The 16101-nt window shown below is 37.2% G+C and overlaps 1 protein-coding gene across 1 annotated transcript in view; it reads left to right on the forward strand.

Moving 5' to 3' along the window:
• The window catches only part of PHIP (pleckstrin homology domain interacting protein), a gene marked incomplete at its 5' end in the record, with an annotated part of 99097 nt that overhangs the window by 27249 nt on the left and 55747 nt on the right, over positions 1-16101 (forward strand). Inside the window, 6 exon segments of the mRNA XM_008943327.1 lie at positions 376-446; positions 1242-1342; positions 1466-1506; positions 2665-2763; positions 4836-4983; positions 5901-6035. Of these exon segments, the coding sequence (XP_008941575.1) occupies positions 376-446; positions 1242-1342; positions 1466-1506; positions 2665-2763; positions 4836-4983; positions 5901-6035 (595 nt within the window).

The raw sequence follows: 16101 nt of genomic DNA on the forward strand, positions 1-16101 counted from the left end.
TGTGTGCTGCAGAAGACCATAGTTCCAGTACACCCAGTTGTTTAAAACTGAACATCATGGGCATCTGCCTTCAGTGTCTTCGGTTCTGCTTTAAAGACTTAAGGAGAGTGCTTTATATAGACACATCAGAGGGGGAGAGGGGAACGGGATTTAAGTTGCAATACAGCTCCCCTTGATATATGGATCGTTTAGTCCATCTGGATGTCTTAGTTTCCTAAAGATCAGATCATGAAGCATAGTCACACAAAATTGTTTATAGATGGGCAGCCATCTGTTCCTTCATATTTAATTTTGTCCTGTGCTTTATTTCTAAGAAACTGACTTATTTTTTTGAAGCCTTATTAAGAAATTATTTAACTGTTTCTTTATTTGTAGTCCAAGGCCAACAAAGTTTACAGAACGCCCTCGACCTGGAGTCCAAATGATCTGTTCTTCTTTTAGTGCTGGTAAAAGACTTTCTGTGTGTGTTGTTTTGTTTTTGTTCTTGGTTTTTTTTTTTTTTTTTCTTGTTATCAATAGAAGAAATAATTTGGAGAGTAAAATGAAGTATAATACACTTACTATAGCATATTTCTTGTTAATAAGATGGAATTGAGTTAAAGTAGCTATTAAAAAAACCCCGAATATTTAATACGGAAATCCAGAATCTATGCATTAACTCTGGTGATCTGGAAATGTTGAAAGTAAGTTTTTTGTGACTGCAAGTCATTTAAAACACAGTGTGTACCTTAAAGTAATTCTGCGTGTCATCTTTATCTGAGATAGCATTTATAGGGGTTGGGACAAGACAGTGTTGCTTACCAGGTTCTCATGGTCTGAATTTCATTGATTGCAGAGTTGGCAATTGAAGAATGCAACATAAATAATTGGATAAAATATCAAAAGGACAGAAACTTATTTTCAGAAAGCATACTGGAGCTCTATCTCCGTTCACTTTCTTTTAAGGTTGAGGCTTCTAAGGGCTTAGTTCCAGATGAATTACTGTAGTTAGCTCATCTTTCAGATATGTCTGCAGATGCATATTTATCTGACAGCAACTCTGAGGTAATTCAACTCCAGTTAAACTTCTGAATTTTGAAATCTTGTTTTTACTTAGGTCAATTACAGGCATAGCTGAAATGAGATATAGCTAAAATTTAAAAGAATAAATTTAATTATTTGATGTTACAGCTGTTTGAAAATACTGTAATAACATTAGATTGCCCTTTTTTCTTAAGGCTTATCTGTTTGTTTTTCCTCAGGTGGAATGTTTTTGGCCACTGGGAGTACAGATCACATCATTAGGGTTTATTTCTTTGGATCAGGTCAGCCAGAGAAGATATCAGAGTTGGAGTTTCATACTGTAAATACTTTTTTTCTTTTTTAAATTACATATGGATTTGATTAAAATAGTAATTTGGATAAACATGGATAATTTGGAATCCATTGATGTATTTTTTTTTTTTCTTTTTCTACTCTTACATAGGATAAAGTTGACAGCATTCAGTTTTCCAATAGTAGTAGCAGGTAAGCGCACAATTGATTTATTGAGAGCTAGTTTTTTTACCTTGTGTACATTTGTAAATACCAGTTTCTGGAAGTAGTTGTAAAAAATAGCAAATTACTTTATAATTTGGGGTTCATCCTGAAAAATAATCTGTAACTATTGTATTATCTCTGTTTTATTTTAATAACACTCCTTCAGTTTTACAGTTGTTTTCATTGTAAGGAATGATTTATGTATTTTCAATTTGAGAAATTTAAGGAGTGTAAAAACACTGAAAGTTTCTCCTTCAGAAATGCCCATGTACCTGTGTTCACATATAAAATATACATGCACTTTTAGATATATTTAAATACTTAAACCTTTTTTCAGTTAAGTGACTGTTAGATACAGGAAAACTATCTGACAAGATCGAACAATATTTTATTTAGCTAGCCTGTTGTTTTTTTAATGTTTCATTTTAAGTTTGGGTGTTGGATATGAAAGATTCTAAAGAAAACAGTTCAGTTTATTATGAAGTTTTTGACACTTCATTTAACTAATGTTCTAGTGTATGCTTTTATTATGATACAAATAGTTATAACCCAAACTGCACTGGGCTGTACCCATCTCTTTCTCCTCCTACCCTTACACCCCAGAAAGGGGGAAGGAAAAGGGGGAGAAATCTAAACTGGGAAATGCTTCTTTGGATAGGTGTCATAATAGTTGACATACAGTACTAGCTTATTTGGAGTAGGTTTTATTCTAAATCATCTCTGTACTTCTGCTTGCCGGGCTCTCCTGGCCCTGCAGCTGTTTAACTCCTTAGCTTTACCTGTCATGTTAGGCTCTGTTTCTTAGAATGCTCATTGGATTGTGATGTCCCTGTGCTAGAGCAGTGTCATAACTCAGCAAGGTGTAACAAAGGTCAGGGTAAAGTTAGTTTCGAAAGGACTCAGGATAGGGAAGCAGGTTCCAGTTTTTTTAGGCCGCCTTTTTTTTCCTGGCATGGGAAGTTTTCTTACCTCACTCCAGTTGTACGACATTCTTACACTGTTTGGACCTTCTTACTTACAGCTTCTTTTTTGAGTTCTGAATTTTGGAACTTCAATTTTGAAGTGTTTTTTTTGTTTTTTTTTTTTTTTTCCCCCCTGTACATCTTTGCCTTTGATCTCCAAGTAACTTTTTTCCCCTTTTGTTAGATTTGTAAGTGGAAGCCGGGATGGAACAGCACGAATCTGGCAATATAAGCGGAGGGAATGGAAAAGCATTTTGTTGGATATGGCTACTCGCCCAGCAGGGTAAGTCATGTAAAATGTTCTCCTGTCAGATAGATACTTGAGGGCCACTGATATAATTTGCTGACGTATTGGGGAGGAATAAAGGAGGAGAGGGAAGACTGTCTTAAATTATTATTGCTTAAATGCACAATATGCTTGTCTAGCTCTTGACATCCAATGGAAACAAATGTTTGACTACATATTCAGCTGTAGAAACTAGCTTTTCCTGATAATAGCTCCACTAGTGTTATGATTAGATGAAAAGAATAAAAGATACTCAAAACCCATTAAAGGTAAAATTTATACAGCTTTTTACATAGGTATTTTATTTCTGGAGCAAGAAAACCAGGTCAGATGTGTTCTTGAGACTGCTTGCATGTTAGTAATAATTAAAGATATTGTGGAATCTGCATGCCCAGAAAAGCTGTATTTGAGTTCTTTCATACCACATGCCAAAGCAAATCAATCTCTTGCTCTGTAACAAGTTCTCATTTCTTAAAACAATCTGACAATTTACAAGGCTTTGTGGGTGTGGGAAACTTCTGTACATTAAAACAAGCAACAAGAGGCCTGAAGGTGGAGAATGTCTTAGTAGGAATTTCTACTTAACCTTTTTATTTTGGCATGGAGGAGATGTTTTCCAACTGATGTACATTAGAATGATGTATAAAAGGTTTAAGGAGTTAACCTTTTTTCCCCTTAGTGATCATAATGAGTGTTTTGAATGATAGTAGAGGGGGAAAAAAAAAAAGAAAATGGTTTCAAGAGTAATCCTGTGGAAAGATGTCTAAATGGCTAAGAAAAGAAAGGAAGATAAGGCTAAATAAGCTATAATTTAGTTATGTTTAGGTCTGAGTGTGTCTTGTCAGTTATGGGCAGATGGAAGAAAACATGAATATAAAACAGTTGGGCAAGAGTGCACAGAACGCTGGTACTTTGAGAACAGACTGAGTTACTCTGTCTTGAAAATGCAGCTGTAAAAATTCTTGGGCTTAACTGATGCTGGGAAAAATAGGAATGGATTCTTCATCATTGTGAGCACAAATACTGAACTTCCTTGAGAAACTGAACTCATTTCACTGAAGGACCTTTAGCTGAATTCTGGTTTGTCCTTTTGACTACAGGGGTAAGTGCAGTTCCAAATTCAATCTTTTCTGCACAAGCACAACCTTATCAAAGAAAATGAAATTGCTGCACTGAAAGGAAAGAATGAATTCAGCTTACAAAGCCTCCTGGGTTCTGCATTGAATCTAGAAGGGAATCTGGCTACAACTACATTTTCTGTAGTTGAGATATCCGATATTTGCTACCGTGTAATGTATTGTAGTACTGACTGAAGATTATTTTGTCTGCCTACTTGGTGGTTGATATGTTAGTGTTGCATTTGGTTGATGGTTTTTGGTTGGTGATTTAATTGATGAAATTAATATGCTACAGAATTCAGTGGTGATTCATCTTTACTCCAAAACTACATTTTTGTAAAGGTAGTTTATTCTCATAATTATATTACAGATTGCTACTTTTTGGTTTTCATAGGGCTAAAAATAAAACACATGCAAGATTAAGTGCTATTGTTACTGGTGATAAAACAATGTAAAGTGATGGTATGTTAAGTACTAAATAGTCTGAGAATTTAACTAATTTAAAGCTATAAGAATACATCTCTTCTTATTTATAACTACTAGTTACAGATATTCTCCAGGACAAATTACTGTTCACTGGATGACTGGTCTGGATTTTTGCTCTTGTGACAACAAATGTCACACCAAATACTATAGCTATCAAAATTAATTGGGTCAGGTCATGCATCAGAAGGCATTTTCTGGGAAAAAAAAAAAGATCCACATATATTTTCAGACATTAAGAGGACCCTATAGTCATTATTCAAACATCTATAATTCTTTTGTGGTTGTATGTGATAGTGATATGTAATGGGAAAAAAAAAATCATTTCTCCAGTTTCTAGAAATAATGCTTCCATTTTTAATAAATAAAGGAAAATATATGGAAATATTCTCACTTTTTAGGGACATAAAAACGTTTTGGCAAACTAGAACTGCTTTGAAACATTTTGCTCTTTTGTTTTAGGCAAAGTTTACAAGGAGTTGAAGATAAAATCACAAAGCTGAAAGTGACCATGGTGGCATGGGACCGCCATGACAATTCTGTTATAACTGCAGTAAACAACATGACCCTGAAAGTCTGGAATTCTTTCACTGGCCAACTCATTCATATTCTTATGGTAAGGTGTTCCACCTTGTTTTAATCCTGAATGCAAAATTTGCATATGCATCGTTGCAATTCTTCCTTATTTTTTTTTCCTGTCTGAAAACTGCCTTAACAAATGTTTCCAGATAATTGAAGTGTAATAGAGATGTCTGTCAGCTGCTTATTAGGAAATAAAGCTTTAAAGTCACAAATAACCATTGCTGTTCAAGATGTCTGGAATTAATTTTGGACTTTATTTTTCCTAAAGTGCTAAACTGAAGGAAAGGGAAGCAGTTGTTTCTTTTTACCTTTATTGAATGTGACAAATGTTTTGAAATATCATTCATGGATAAATGTCCCCTGTTTAAACAGAGACACTTCTGAAACCTAATCGTTCCATGACTACAAAAGAAAGTCTTCTAGCTAGAAAAAAATCAACATTTTTACTAATATCTGATACTTTTTGTTTTAACTGAGAAAATAGGTAACTCTATGTAACTAGATGCTCAGCTAGAGATGGAAATATTTAATGCAAACTGTTAAAATTTGGTATTAATTTTAGAGATGTTATATATTTAATTCTTTATGAGTGTAAATTAAATTTTCTAATGACTGCTCTGCCTAAACAAATGGAAATCTGTGGAGCGTTAAGACCAAAGCTACTGAACATTGTGGACTCTCATCTTTTAAAATCACAGTGAAAGTATTGGGACATACTTGTTGAGAAGGTGACATTCTTGACATACTTCTTAGGAAGCTAAAGTTGCAGCTGGAAAGAGAAGAGTGTAACAGGCTGATACAGAAAAAAAAAAAATTGAAATGAGCAGTCCAAGTAGTTGTCCTTGCTAGACACTTTCATAGGCTAACGTTGCAGTTGCTGGTGTTACCATACTGAATTTCTGAGTATTTGAGACAATTCTCTTGCTCATCTTGCTGTACCTTTAATTTCAGGGACATGAAGATGAAGTGTTTGTACTTGAACCTCATCCATTTGATCCAAGAGTTCTCTTCTCTGCTGGACATGATGGAAATGTCATAGTTTGGGATTTGGCAAGAGGGGTCAAAATCCGGTCTTACTTCAATATGGTAATTATTTTGCTTTATGCACATATGACCAAGCAACCTTTCTAAACTTTTTTTTTCTTCTTTTAATACATTCTTATGTAGGCCATCTTGAAGCGTGTGTTTGTGCATAGGGCAATATCCTGCACCCTGTGAAGTCAAGAGAAATTCCTGTTTGGTTTAGTGGGGCAAAGATTAAATCTGTAAATTGTAAGAAGTTGTTTCTTTAGCTGTATTTCATGGGTGTCATCTTCCTGCGTGCTTAATCCACGTGGCATTGGAGTGGTAGTTTACATTGTCAGAGATCATGAGTAAGAGAGACAGGGTGACAGAGATCCTCCTTTAGTGCTCTGTTTCCTCCCTGGGGAACCAAGGTGGAACTTGGTTTATTTTTGCATTACTAATTCTTAATCTGGCTAAAGCTCTTCAGGAGTCCCCTGATCTCATACAATGTTGTTACATGCTGCCTTCACCCATTGGACTGAATACTGTCAGCCTTTCTGTGTAGAGCTCCTCCACGTGCAGGTTTCAAATTTGGTCTGTTCTGCACTAAACTAATTCTTCTGGAAGATGGATGCAACAGGTATTTCCATCTGCTTCTTGATATTAAGTGGGTCTTTATACATATCTTTTTCCTCTAAAAGGTAATGATGTGTTATGCAATTCAGACTTTGACTCCTGGAGAAAATCACAAAAATATTTGCAGAATGTGAGGAATCATTGAGAATGCTGAGAGTAGACAAATGGGCTTCATCTGGCCTTCAGGAATGGTGGAATGGCAGTCTTGGAGACAAGCATAAAGTAAATCATCTGAAGAGCCCTGCCATATGTGTACTAACCAAAAAAAAGGGCGATTAGAAATTAAATGAAACCAGGAGAGTCACTCTGAACCTAAAAATTTTGAGATGTGCAGTGTGCAGTAGTTTCTAAAGTCTCTGAGGAAATTCTGCCAAGTTTAACGGGAGAGCGAGCAGCCTGGACTCCAGCACTGACCAGGGTTCAGTGTTGTTCCCTCTGCATTGATTTCTGTAACTAAACTTATGAAGGATCTGAGACAATCATCTTGGAGCTATGAGCACAGGTCTTCACCACTCAGTGCTGTTCACTGTTACTAGTTGAGGTGTATGTTCTCATTGCATGATTAGGTTGCCTTTCCACTACTAATAATGATAAGTGTATGATGGTTTTCATGGAATTCAAGGTCAGAAGTGGCTGAGGTCATCTGTTCTTTGTAAGACAAGTCCATTTAAAGAGCTATCAGAATCTAAATTAAGATGCCTTTCATGTTAGGCAACCCTGTGAAAGTCTGAAATATTTATTTCAAGGGTGCAGTGCAACACAAACACCTAAAACGGGTAAAAATAGCATACATTTTAAGGTTTTTGGAGTCAGATAAATGCATAGACAGTCAAAAGATTCCAGCAGCTAGTAATCTGTACTTCATGCTAGAACTAAATGGGAGGAAGTGTGCCTGTTGTGTGAGGTGGGGGGAACTGTGAATCTGGCAATCAGTTTGTCTGAAACCAGTGAATAAGTCCTAGGAGCCAGGTATGGAAGAGAGGCATTGCTCTACAGTCACTGAATGTTTCACCAGACAGTCTTCTGGGTCTGATGCTTCAAAAGACATGGATGAAAATTGTTTCCTTAGATGATTGGGTGGAGGGAGGTGCTTCTAGACCATGAGACTTGATTGCGTAATAACCTCTGCATAGCTGCAAATGTTAAGTGGTCTGGTTTATGGAGGACATGAATACCTACAGAACTGCCAGTCTTTTCCCAGTTTCCTAACTGGCATATCAGCTGGGAACGTCATTAGATGCCACTATTGCCACTATTAAACTGCAGCCTTGTGACAGATCCCTGAAGTAGGGTATTTTAAAGTTATTCCCCTGCCGCAAACTCCTTCATTGTCAGCATTTAAAAAAGAAAAAATCATCAGTATTTGAGGGATGCAAGGAGTGTCAATCAGTTAAAAACTTTACTCCTTTTATCCATTCAGTGAATGTGAAATTGAAAAGCCACTGTAACCAAATACACTTTTGAGTTTTGTTAAATAGGGGAATCAAAAGCTTATTTGTGCCTTGCTGGTTACAGATAAGTGCCACTTAGGAGACTCTGTTCCTACAGAACAGCTCCCAGCTCTTTAAACTTAAGATTTGGTATTAGTTTGCATTTGGCAGTTACAGTTAATTTGAAGCATCTTTGGTGTATTTGCCAGATTTTGGTCTTGTGTAATAGTAAACTCAGTCACATAAGTGACTGTAAACACATTTGTGTTTACTCTGAGTATGTATATATTTTATATATATTTTATATATTCCACGTTTGTGCCTGTAATCTTCACTTCATTTGATCTAGTTCTGTAAGTATTGCATAACTCTTTGTCGGAGTTCATGGGCATTCAGAACTGACTTAATTCAGTGACTTGAAGCAACAAGACTCAAGGAATTAATTCACTACTCCAGAGAGTGAAATTTGCCATAGAAATATTGAGAGTGTGGGAAGGTTAAAGCTTTTTAGACAGTTTTGAGATGCAGCAAATAAGTCCTGGGGTGGTTACAAGTGGCATGTGCAAATACAGATACTTGTTCTGTGGCTTGTGCAGTATCCCCTGCCAGTCCTGACTTCATAGAGCTGCTAATGAAACACACCTTCTTGGTGTTGTTGGTTTTCCCAAGGAATCACTGAGGTCGTGGTTTGGTGTTATAATAGTAGGGCAATTTCACATGCTGTATTTCCCAGCTACAAATAACCATTTAGCAGACTTCTGAAGGAGCAGTTTCTGAAGAGAACCTTAAGTGGTTGCTTCAGTTAACTGTTTCAGAGCTTATATATTTGAAAAAAAAGTAGTGGTTTTGCTATAGAAGGACAGCACAAACCTTTCTCAGTGTTTAAACTGTGGCTCATTACCCAGGTCCTAGATTGACTGAAGATCTTGAATGTTTCGGCACCCGAGTTATTTGAGACGGAGGTCTTGAGTCTTCAAAGTGGAATGCAGTACCCTACCAAATCTTCAGTTTACAGAGCGGTATATGAGATTTTAGGTGTCTTAGTGGGTGATTTGGGTAAAAAAAAAAAAAAAAAAAAAAAGAAATGTGGGGGTTGCCTAGTGAAAGCCACTGTATGCTAATGTACATAAAGATATGCTTGAAGTGCAGCTCAAAGCTGCAGTGAGGCATCTGGATCCCTTTTGGGGTAAGGCACCTTTCCAGTAACTGAAGGAGGTCCCTCCTCTCTTAACAGGGGGGTGCAGGAGCAGGTGACACTCATCTTTTGGAATTGCCTTAACTAATGTTAAGCTGTTGAGCTGGGAAATGGTAGACCTAGATTCTGTTCTCTCCTCAGTGGCCAGGTGTCCAATTCAACATCTGCCACGTACCCAGGAGGGCACCTTAGCACTAAATGTCTAGACAGGACTTGTTCCCAACTTTCTCTTGAAGTTATGCTGCTGTGGAGAGGTGTGAATCTCTAGCCTGTGGGTTTAGGCACTTCTGCTAGCCTTGTTTTTGTAGGTATGGAAATCATGTTCTAGGTGAATTAAAAAGTTGTAGCAATAGCCTTTGGCTTCAAGCCTCAGGCAAGCTCTTGAACTTGCAGGATTAGTGCTCTGTTGGGTCATAAATAAAAGTTGCACACCACTCAATTCTTGTTAGAGGAGCTGTTTTCTTTCAGGTGTTCTCACTAAGTTAACTTCCTGATAGACCTGACACCGCTGGTTTGTTAGGAATGCCAGGGTTGGCACCTAGAGGATATGTGCTACAGCTGCTGAGCCTTACACTCGTTGTTCCTGTAGGCTTCAAGCAGAAGCTTCTCAATTCTGAAAAGGTATGAAGGGGAAAAAAAAACCTACAGGGACTTAAGGATCTTCCTAGTCAAAAAGGAGGTGCCTAGTAATGTTATGTGGATGCACAGGGTTATTGTTTGGTCTGTTGACTGGGCTTGTGTTGCTGTTGCACTGGTGTTCCTCCAGCCTGACTCCAGATAGGTTTGTGGTGTTACAGCGCTGCCCTTGATTTTTATTTTTTGGACTTAGGTAGTTTCCTTTCAGCATTCTTCCCTTTAAGCAGCACCTCTCAGGGCTGAGCTCTGCTGACTCAGACTGCTTGCAAAAGGCATTCTGTCTGGAGCCTTAGGAGTTAGTGTTCTCCTGTGGTAAAGTTGATAGTTCTTGTCCCATGAGTGGGCTGCACTGTAGCAGAGTATTTTTTAAAGATTCCTAAAAGATTCAGGATATGTACCGGCCTGTAGTTAGTTCTGCTCTTTTTTTTTTCCTAGTTCCTTTTTTAATAATTTGTTTTACAGCATAGCTTTACAAACAGTTGTGGGAACATACGGTGACTGCAGGTCATTAAAAGTATGTTGCTGGAAGTATGAAAATACTACAGTAGCAAGAATGAAAGATTAGCACAGAGCAGGCATTTTTGCAGTCTTCATCACTGTAGAATACTGGATTTTTATACTTTATCTTTGAATGTAGTTCGATTGCCTGAATAGAATAACTGACTCAGCAGATTTTGTAAGCAGGCTTTGCATTTACTGCACCAGGAAGCTTGTGTACTCATTGATAAAGTGTAGCCTTAGGGCATTTAAGAAATCCTTGTGTAGTGTAGAAATTAATCAAGTAGGAATACTTACGCCTTTAAATAATAAATGGCTCTCCTGGTCAACAGAATTAAAAAAAAAAAAACAAAAGCAAAAACAAACCCAAAACAAAACAAAAAAAAAAAAAACAAACCCACAAACCAACAACACAAACAAACAAAAAAACCACAAACAAGCAAAACCACCAACAAAAGATCTTTTATGACTAGGCGTTGCTCTTCTGTCTTACTGGATTGACTAATTGGAAGTTGCATCTTTGAGAGATGAGGCTTTGCTCTAGCTGGTAGTAGACTTCTTTGTCTGGCCTGAACTGTGTTCCTTGGGGTCCTCCTGTGTGCCTGAACACCTGCTGAGGTCAGACTTGAGGTTACCTGTGGTCTGAATGTTCCTCCTAGTGGCTGTGAAGAGTTCATGTGGACTGGTTCCTGTTAGGTTACCTTAGCACTAGGACAGTCTCTCTGAGCACGTGTGTCCTTCACAACACACGTCAGGTGGGTGGTGGTTCTGAGTTTCAGCGCAGTCCACAGGTGGCCTTTGGCCTTCCATAGTACTCTGAAGAATGCTTGGAAATACTGATACAAAAATAATGTTTTTACTATCTTGTATAAAATTCACAGATCCAAGCACTTGAAAATCCTCCTCCCTCAGTGACTTTCTGTGGCTTGCTTGAAAGGCAAAGCCGCCTTAGCCTTTGATGCTTAAAGGTCACACTCTGTATCTCCAGCTGTTCTGAACTTGGTGATGAGTCTCTTTCTAAATGCCAAAGCATGTTTCATCAGAGCATATAGAAATACCAGGAGTATATTTCAGAAATGCATTACAACTCAAGCTCTCTAAACTAGTGATTTGAAGCAACCTTTGATTCTTTCTGAGGAGGAGGAAATAAAAATTCCTCACCAAATGTGTTCTCCCCCTCTCCCGCCTTCAGCTTCCTTTAAAATTACAACCAACTCTGTTACATTTGTGAAAGAAAAGCCTTAATCTCTCCCAGAAACACAGTTGTTCTCCTTTGTGTCACTGAGTAAATGTTGCTTGCCCTGTAAACCAGATTGGTATTTCAAGAGTAGTGGATGATTTCCTATGGCAGTATAACTGTTAGTGCTTGCACTGTTTGTTGTTTGTATGCCCTCTGCCCCACTGTTATGAAAACCATCAGGAAAAAAAAAATAAAAGAGAAAAAAAAAAAAGGGCAAACAAACCTAAAACTTTTTAAAATTGCAAAGCCTGAGGTGGAGACTGACCTGGCTTTTGTATCAGTGTTGGAGAAGATACAGGATACGGTTGCATTTCTTGGCTGTTTTTCAAAAACTCTGATCAAGACATGCTTTGGCATTGAGGCCTAAAAGGACAATAATGTCTTTGATAGCTGTGCTTGCTGTAAGGTAGGATGAGGCTTCTTACAGGTTGTCAAGTGTCCTAGAAAACATTGTGATGTTTTGTTTGTTTTAAGTGGGCCATATTTTCATTTATATCTCTGTACCAGAATCCTAGGTGTTTGCTTACTTTCTAGACACTTTTCTCTTGGAAAAAAGGAGCTCAAGATTGTAGTGCCACACTTTCATGTAAAATACATTGCTTACATTTTATGTAAATAGGCATAGTAGCCAGAACTAGGAAGCTTGTGAATTTCATGTGTTCTTTCCAGTATGCTTATTAATTAGCAACAGATGATGAAACTTAGACCTTAAATGTGAATTTTATTTTTAACAAAGTAAGGACTTAAACATTTTTGGGTTTATTTCACAAAACCCAAAGGTTTGGCTAATGTGATGAGCATGGTTTCTTTCACTTGTATTAAATCTCATATATCAAAACAGATACAGTATAAGTAGCTCAATTGAAAACTGGCACTTCTCAAGGAATTTAAGGTTTTCGCAGTTGCAGTTTTAACACCTGTTCAGAAATATATTATTTTGTCTAACTGCATTAAAGATTGCCAACCTAGAAGAGAATTCCTTGAGATTTTAGAATAAAGTCTAGATTTAACTGTGTAAACAAAGTTACTTCCTCTTTCTTTCTTCTAAAGAAAATTTGTGACAGGTAAAAGAAAAACAGGGACAAAACTTCTTGTTCTTGGAGTACAGAGATTAAAGGATATCTTACTGGAACCTTATGTAAATAGTTGGAGTCCTTTCAGCAAGATTATTTTATTTTGCGTTTGCATTATATTGCCACGTCTAAACTTTAATGTAACCGTTCTTAACAGGTACATTAATGTGGAACAGCAATTGTAAAGTTCTAGGTACTGAAAAAATTTTCAGAGTACTTAAATATAATCTGTTGTTGAATGTATAATACCAATAGGCTTAAGCTACTTCATCAGTGAAGCTAACAAACCTGTAGGCTCATCTTTTGCTTATGCTCTTGATTGAAGAAAGTTAATAATCTTTGAAAGAAAAAACAAAACAATACAAAAAAACCCCAAACCAACAAACCCCAAAAAGTTTGCAGCCTTGCAGCAGGGTAAAAATGCTAAAGCTACCAGTTTTTTAACTGCAGAATTGTTTGGGTTATGACTTCTTTTGCACAGCACTAAATATCTTATACTGTCTTACAAAGCTGGCCAGTAGCTTGGGTTGGCTTCTCTTAATGAAGTCTCAGATTTGATGTGGCAGTTCTTGTAACCTGAAACACAAAGATGCAGAACTGTGCCTAAGAAAGCTGATCAGGATTTCTTGGCGAGATGTAAGACCAGCTACTTAGCACAACCAACTTCATGTAGTCATTTTTTACCATGAATTAGAAGAGAAACTATCCAAAAAAGGAAAAATCAGCACAACGTGTTTATGTAGTTTTCAGGCAAACATGCATAATGCCTACCTCAGCATTTTTTAATTTTTAGTGAAAGAACCATATATTATTACTTTAAAATTCATTATCAGCTAATTTTAAATTTTTCAATCTCTGTACATGTGTGTAACATCATGTGGGTACATGATGTGAGGCAATCATGTAAATAAAGCTCTACAGACATTTTTGAAATGCTATAGTAGCTATGTCTGGGTATTTCTAAAGTAATCGTTCTGAAGAATGGAAGTTTTACTTCATTAGAAGATTAATCTCTGCGCTTGAGAAGATAAGAGTCCGACATATACTTTGCATATTTGAGGGATTACAACTTGACCATGTTTCTAAAAGTTACCACTTTCTAAAAGTTTTAGAAACTGGGTGGAAGAGAAGGTGTGAATGAAGGATCTTGTGATAATAGAATCATTAAGGTTGGAAACTAGATGGTCCAGCTATCAACCCAGCACTACCAGGACCACTAAATCATGCAGAACTAGTCATTAGGACCTTGTTTACTTACTACTCTGCTGCAGTAGCTTTCATTAGACTATGTTCTAACTTCTAAGCAGTGAAGAATGTAATGCTCTCATATGATCAAAAGAACAGAACTTGCTTGTGAATATTCATAAGCTTATTTTTAGGCTCCTTGATTTCCTCAGGATTCCTAAAGTTTAGGCCCAAGAAAAAAAAAAATACTCTTTTTGGTCCTTAGTTTTCTTTTTCAGTGTTGATTCTTTCTTGAGAAGCCTTGGGTTGAAGAAACAAAAAATTGGTTTATTTTCAAGGTGATCTCAAGTTTCTTTATTTCATTTGATGGCCTTTGAAAACAAGTGGATTAATAGAATGAGCAAGCAGATACTAACCTACTTTGTAAAGCCACTCTCTTCTGGTTACAAGGTGATTATAGTTCCATATCTCTAAAGAGCTGCTGCTATTTCAGATGGTGTCTTAATGAAACAGGTTATGCTTCTTGGAAATGCCGGCACAAAGTCAGGAAATGTAGTGATATATATTACAACAGAGCAATATTTGTATTTTAAAAACTAAGCATGTTTTATAAGTTGAAACTGTGTACTGTCATGCATTCAGTGAGAAGGCTTGAAGCAAGTGGGTACTTCCATACCACTTGTGCTTTACATTCACTATGTGAAGTTACCTTGGTGAATGTGCCTTTCCATAGCCAGGTACTGGTTAACCTGTGCAAGTGCAGATACAAGTTTTATATTAAAAAATAACTCACATGGTGATGTTAAGGTTGAACGTTCTGGCTGCATAGACATTTAGGAAATAAGGACAAGATTGCTGAAGCTAATGTCTGAATTTTTTTTGTCTCAGCTAGCTTGTTGTCTTAATTGTACAAACAATTGTATGGTACTATTCCTGGTTTTTCATACGTTTCTCTCCAACTGGGGTCTTAATTATTGCTGTAGGATGTATGGTAGTTGCATTGCATGGTCCTTTTCCCAACTTTCTGACACTTACTGTATCTTGAAAAGATTTTTAATAAAAGCACTTTGTTAGCTTTGGATATATTGTAGATTTATTTGAAGCTGTTAGCATAAGCAGTTACTGAAATTGCCATATACAAAACTTGACTATAAAAAGATCAAGTTCAGGCAGTCCATATGGATTTTCCTGATTTCTGTAATGCGAGTTGCAGAGGGTGGAATTATGTCCCTTCCTGAAGTCAATGGAGAGTCTGCACTGCTGTTGGAGAATGAGACCGTTTGGATGCAGTGATGTGTTGGTTCCCAACCCTCCCCTCAGTCTCTTGCCCTTTTCCCACGTCTTATGTTTTAATACAAATCAGTGAGAAAAATTGGGAACCCCCATGGAGGTGATGATAGTAATGTATTTCATAATGGCAACTATGTCTAGTTTTTGTGAATTTGGATGCACACAGCCCCTGATAATGGCTGTTAGAATGTTTTAGTACAGTTGTTCTGCTTAGAATTTACTGTCAGTGTTATGGCATCAACTGATTCAGGTCAAAAGGGTTTCTTCCTGCAAATTGTCAATCAAGCAGAGGCTACTATGTTGTAATCGGGTTTTTCTGTGTGCTCCTGCTTCTTCAGAGAGCTCGTTGTTGACTCTGTTTTCAGCTTTGAGGTATCTTCGTGCTTTCCCTGCCCCATCTTCTGAGGTCTGATCTTTCACTTATCTGTGCAATGTGGTTCATTCCTTTCCAGTGCTACCTCTACTAATCACAGCAGCCTGATGAACTCCGAAGCCATAACGGCATTATCCTATCACTTACAACACTCTTCCCTTTTTGTTAACCAGTAAACTTGCATGGCCTACCTAGATCTTTGTTGCCAACCATTTGATTAGTTTTAGCATAAATGACATACCAAAAAACTGGAGTCCCTGTCAGAAGAGCAGCATGGAAGACCAGATTCCATCTAGGACAGCTCAGCAGAATGCTCTGTGCATGGGTTTTCTGCCACATGAGGTGATTTTTTGGAGTCAGGTCCAAAAGGCATACCAGTAATATATATGCCTCCTGTGTTAACTAGGGATATAAAACCAATTATTCTTATGTGTTGGCCTTCATAAAGTCTGATGAGACTTCCAGTTTTGCTGGGATTATATGGGATTGTTTTTTTAGATCAGGTTTTGTAGTCATCTGAAATACAGGATGACTTAGAATAAGATTATAGATGCATTATATTTGAGTTCAGTCAGTATGCAGTCCTGCTGA

Source organism: Merops nubicus, unplaced genomic scaffold (assembly GCF_000691845.1).
Source record: "Merops nubicus isolate BGI_N331 unplaced genomic scaffold, ASM69184v1 scaffold1567, whole genome shotgun sequence".
Taxonomy (NCBI): Eukaryota; Metazoa; Chordata; class Aves; order Coraciiformes; family Meropidae; genus Merops; species Merops nubicus.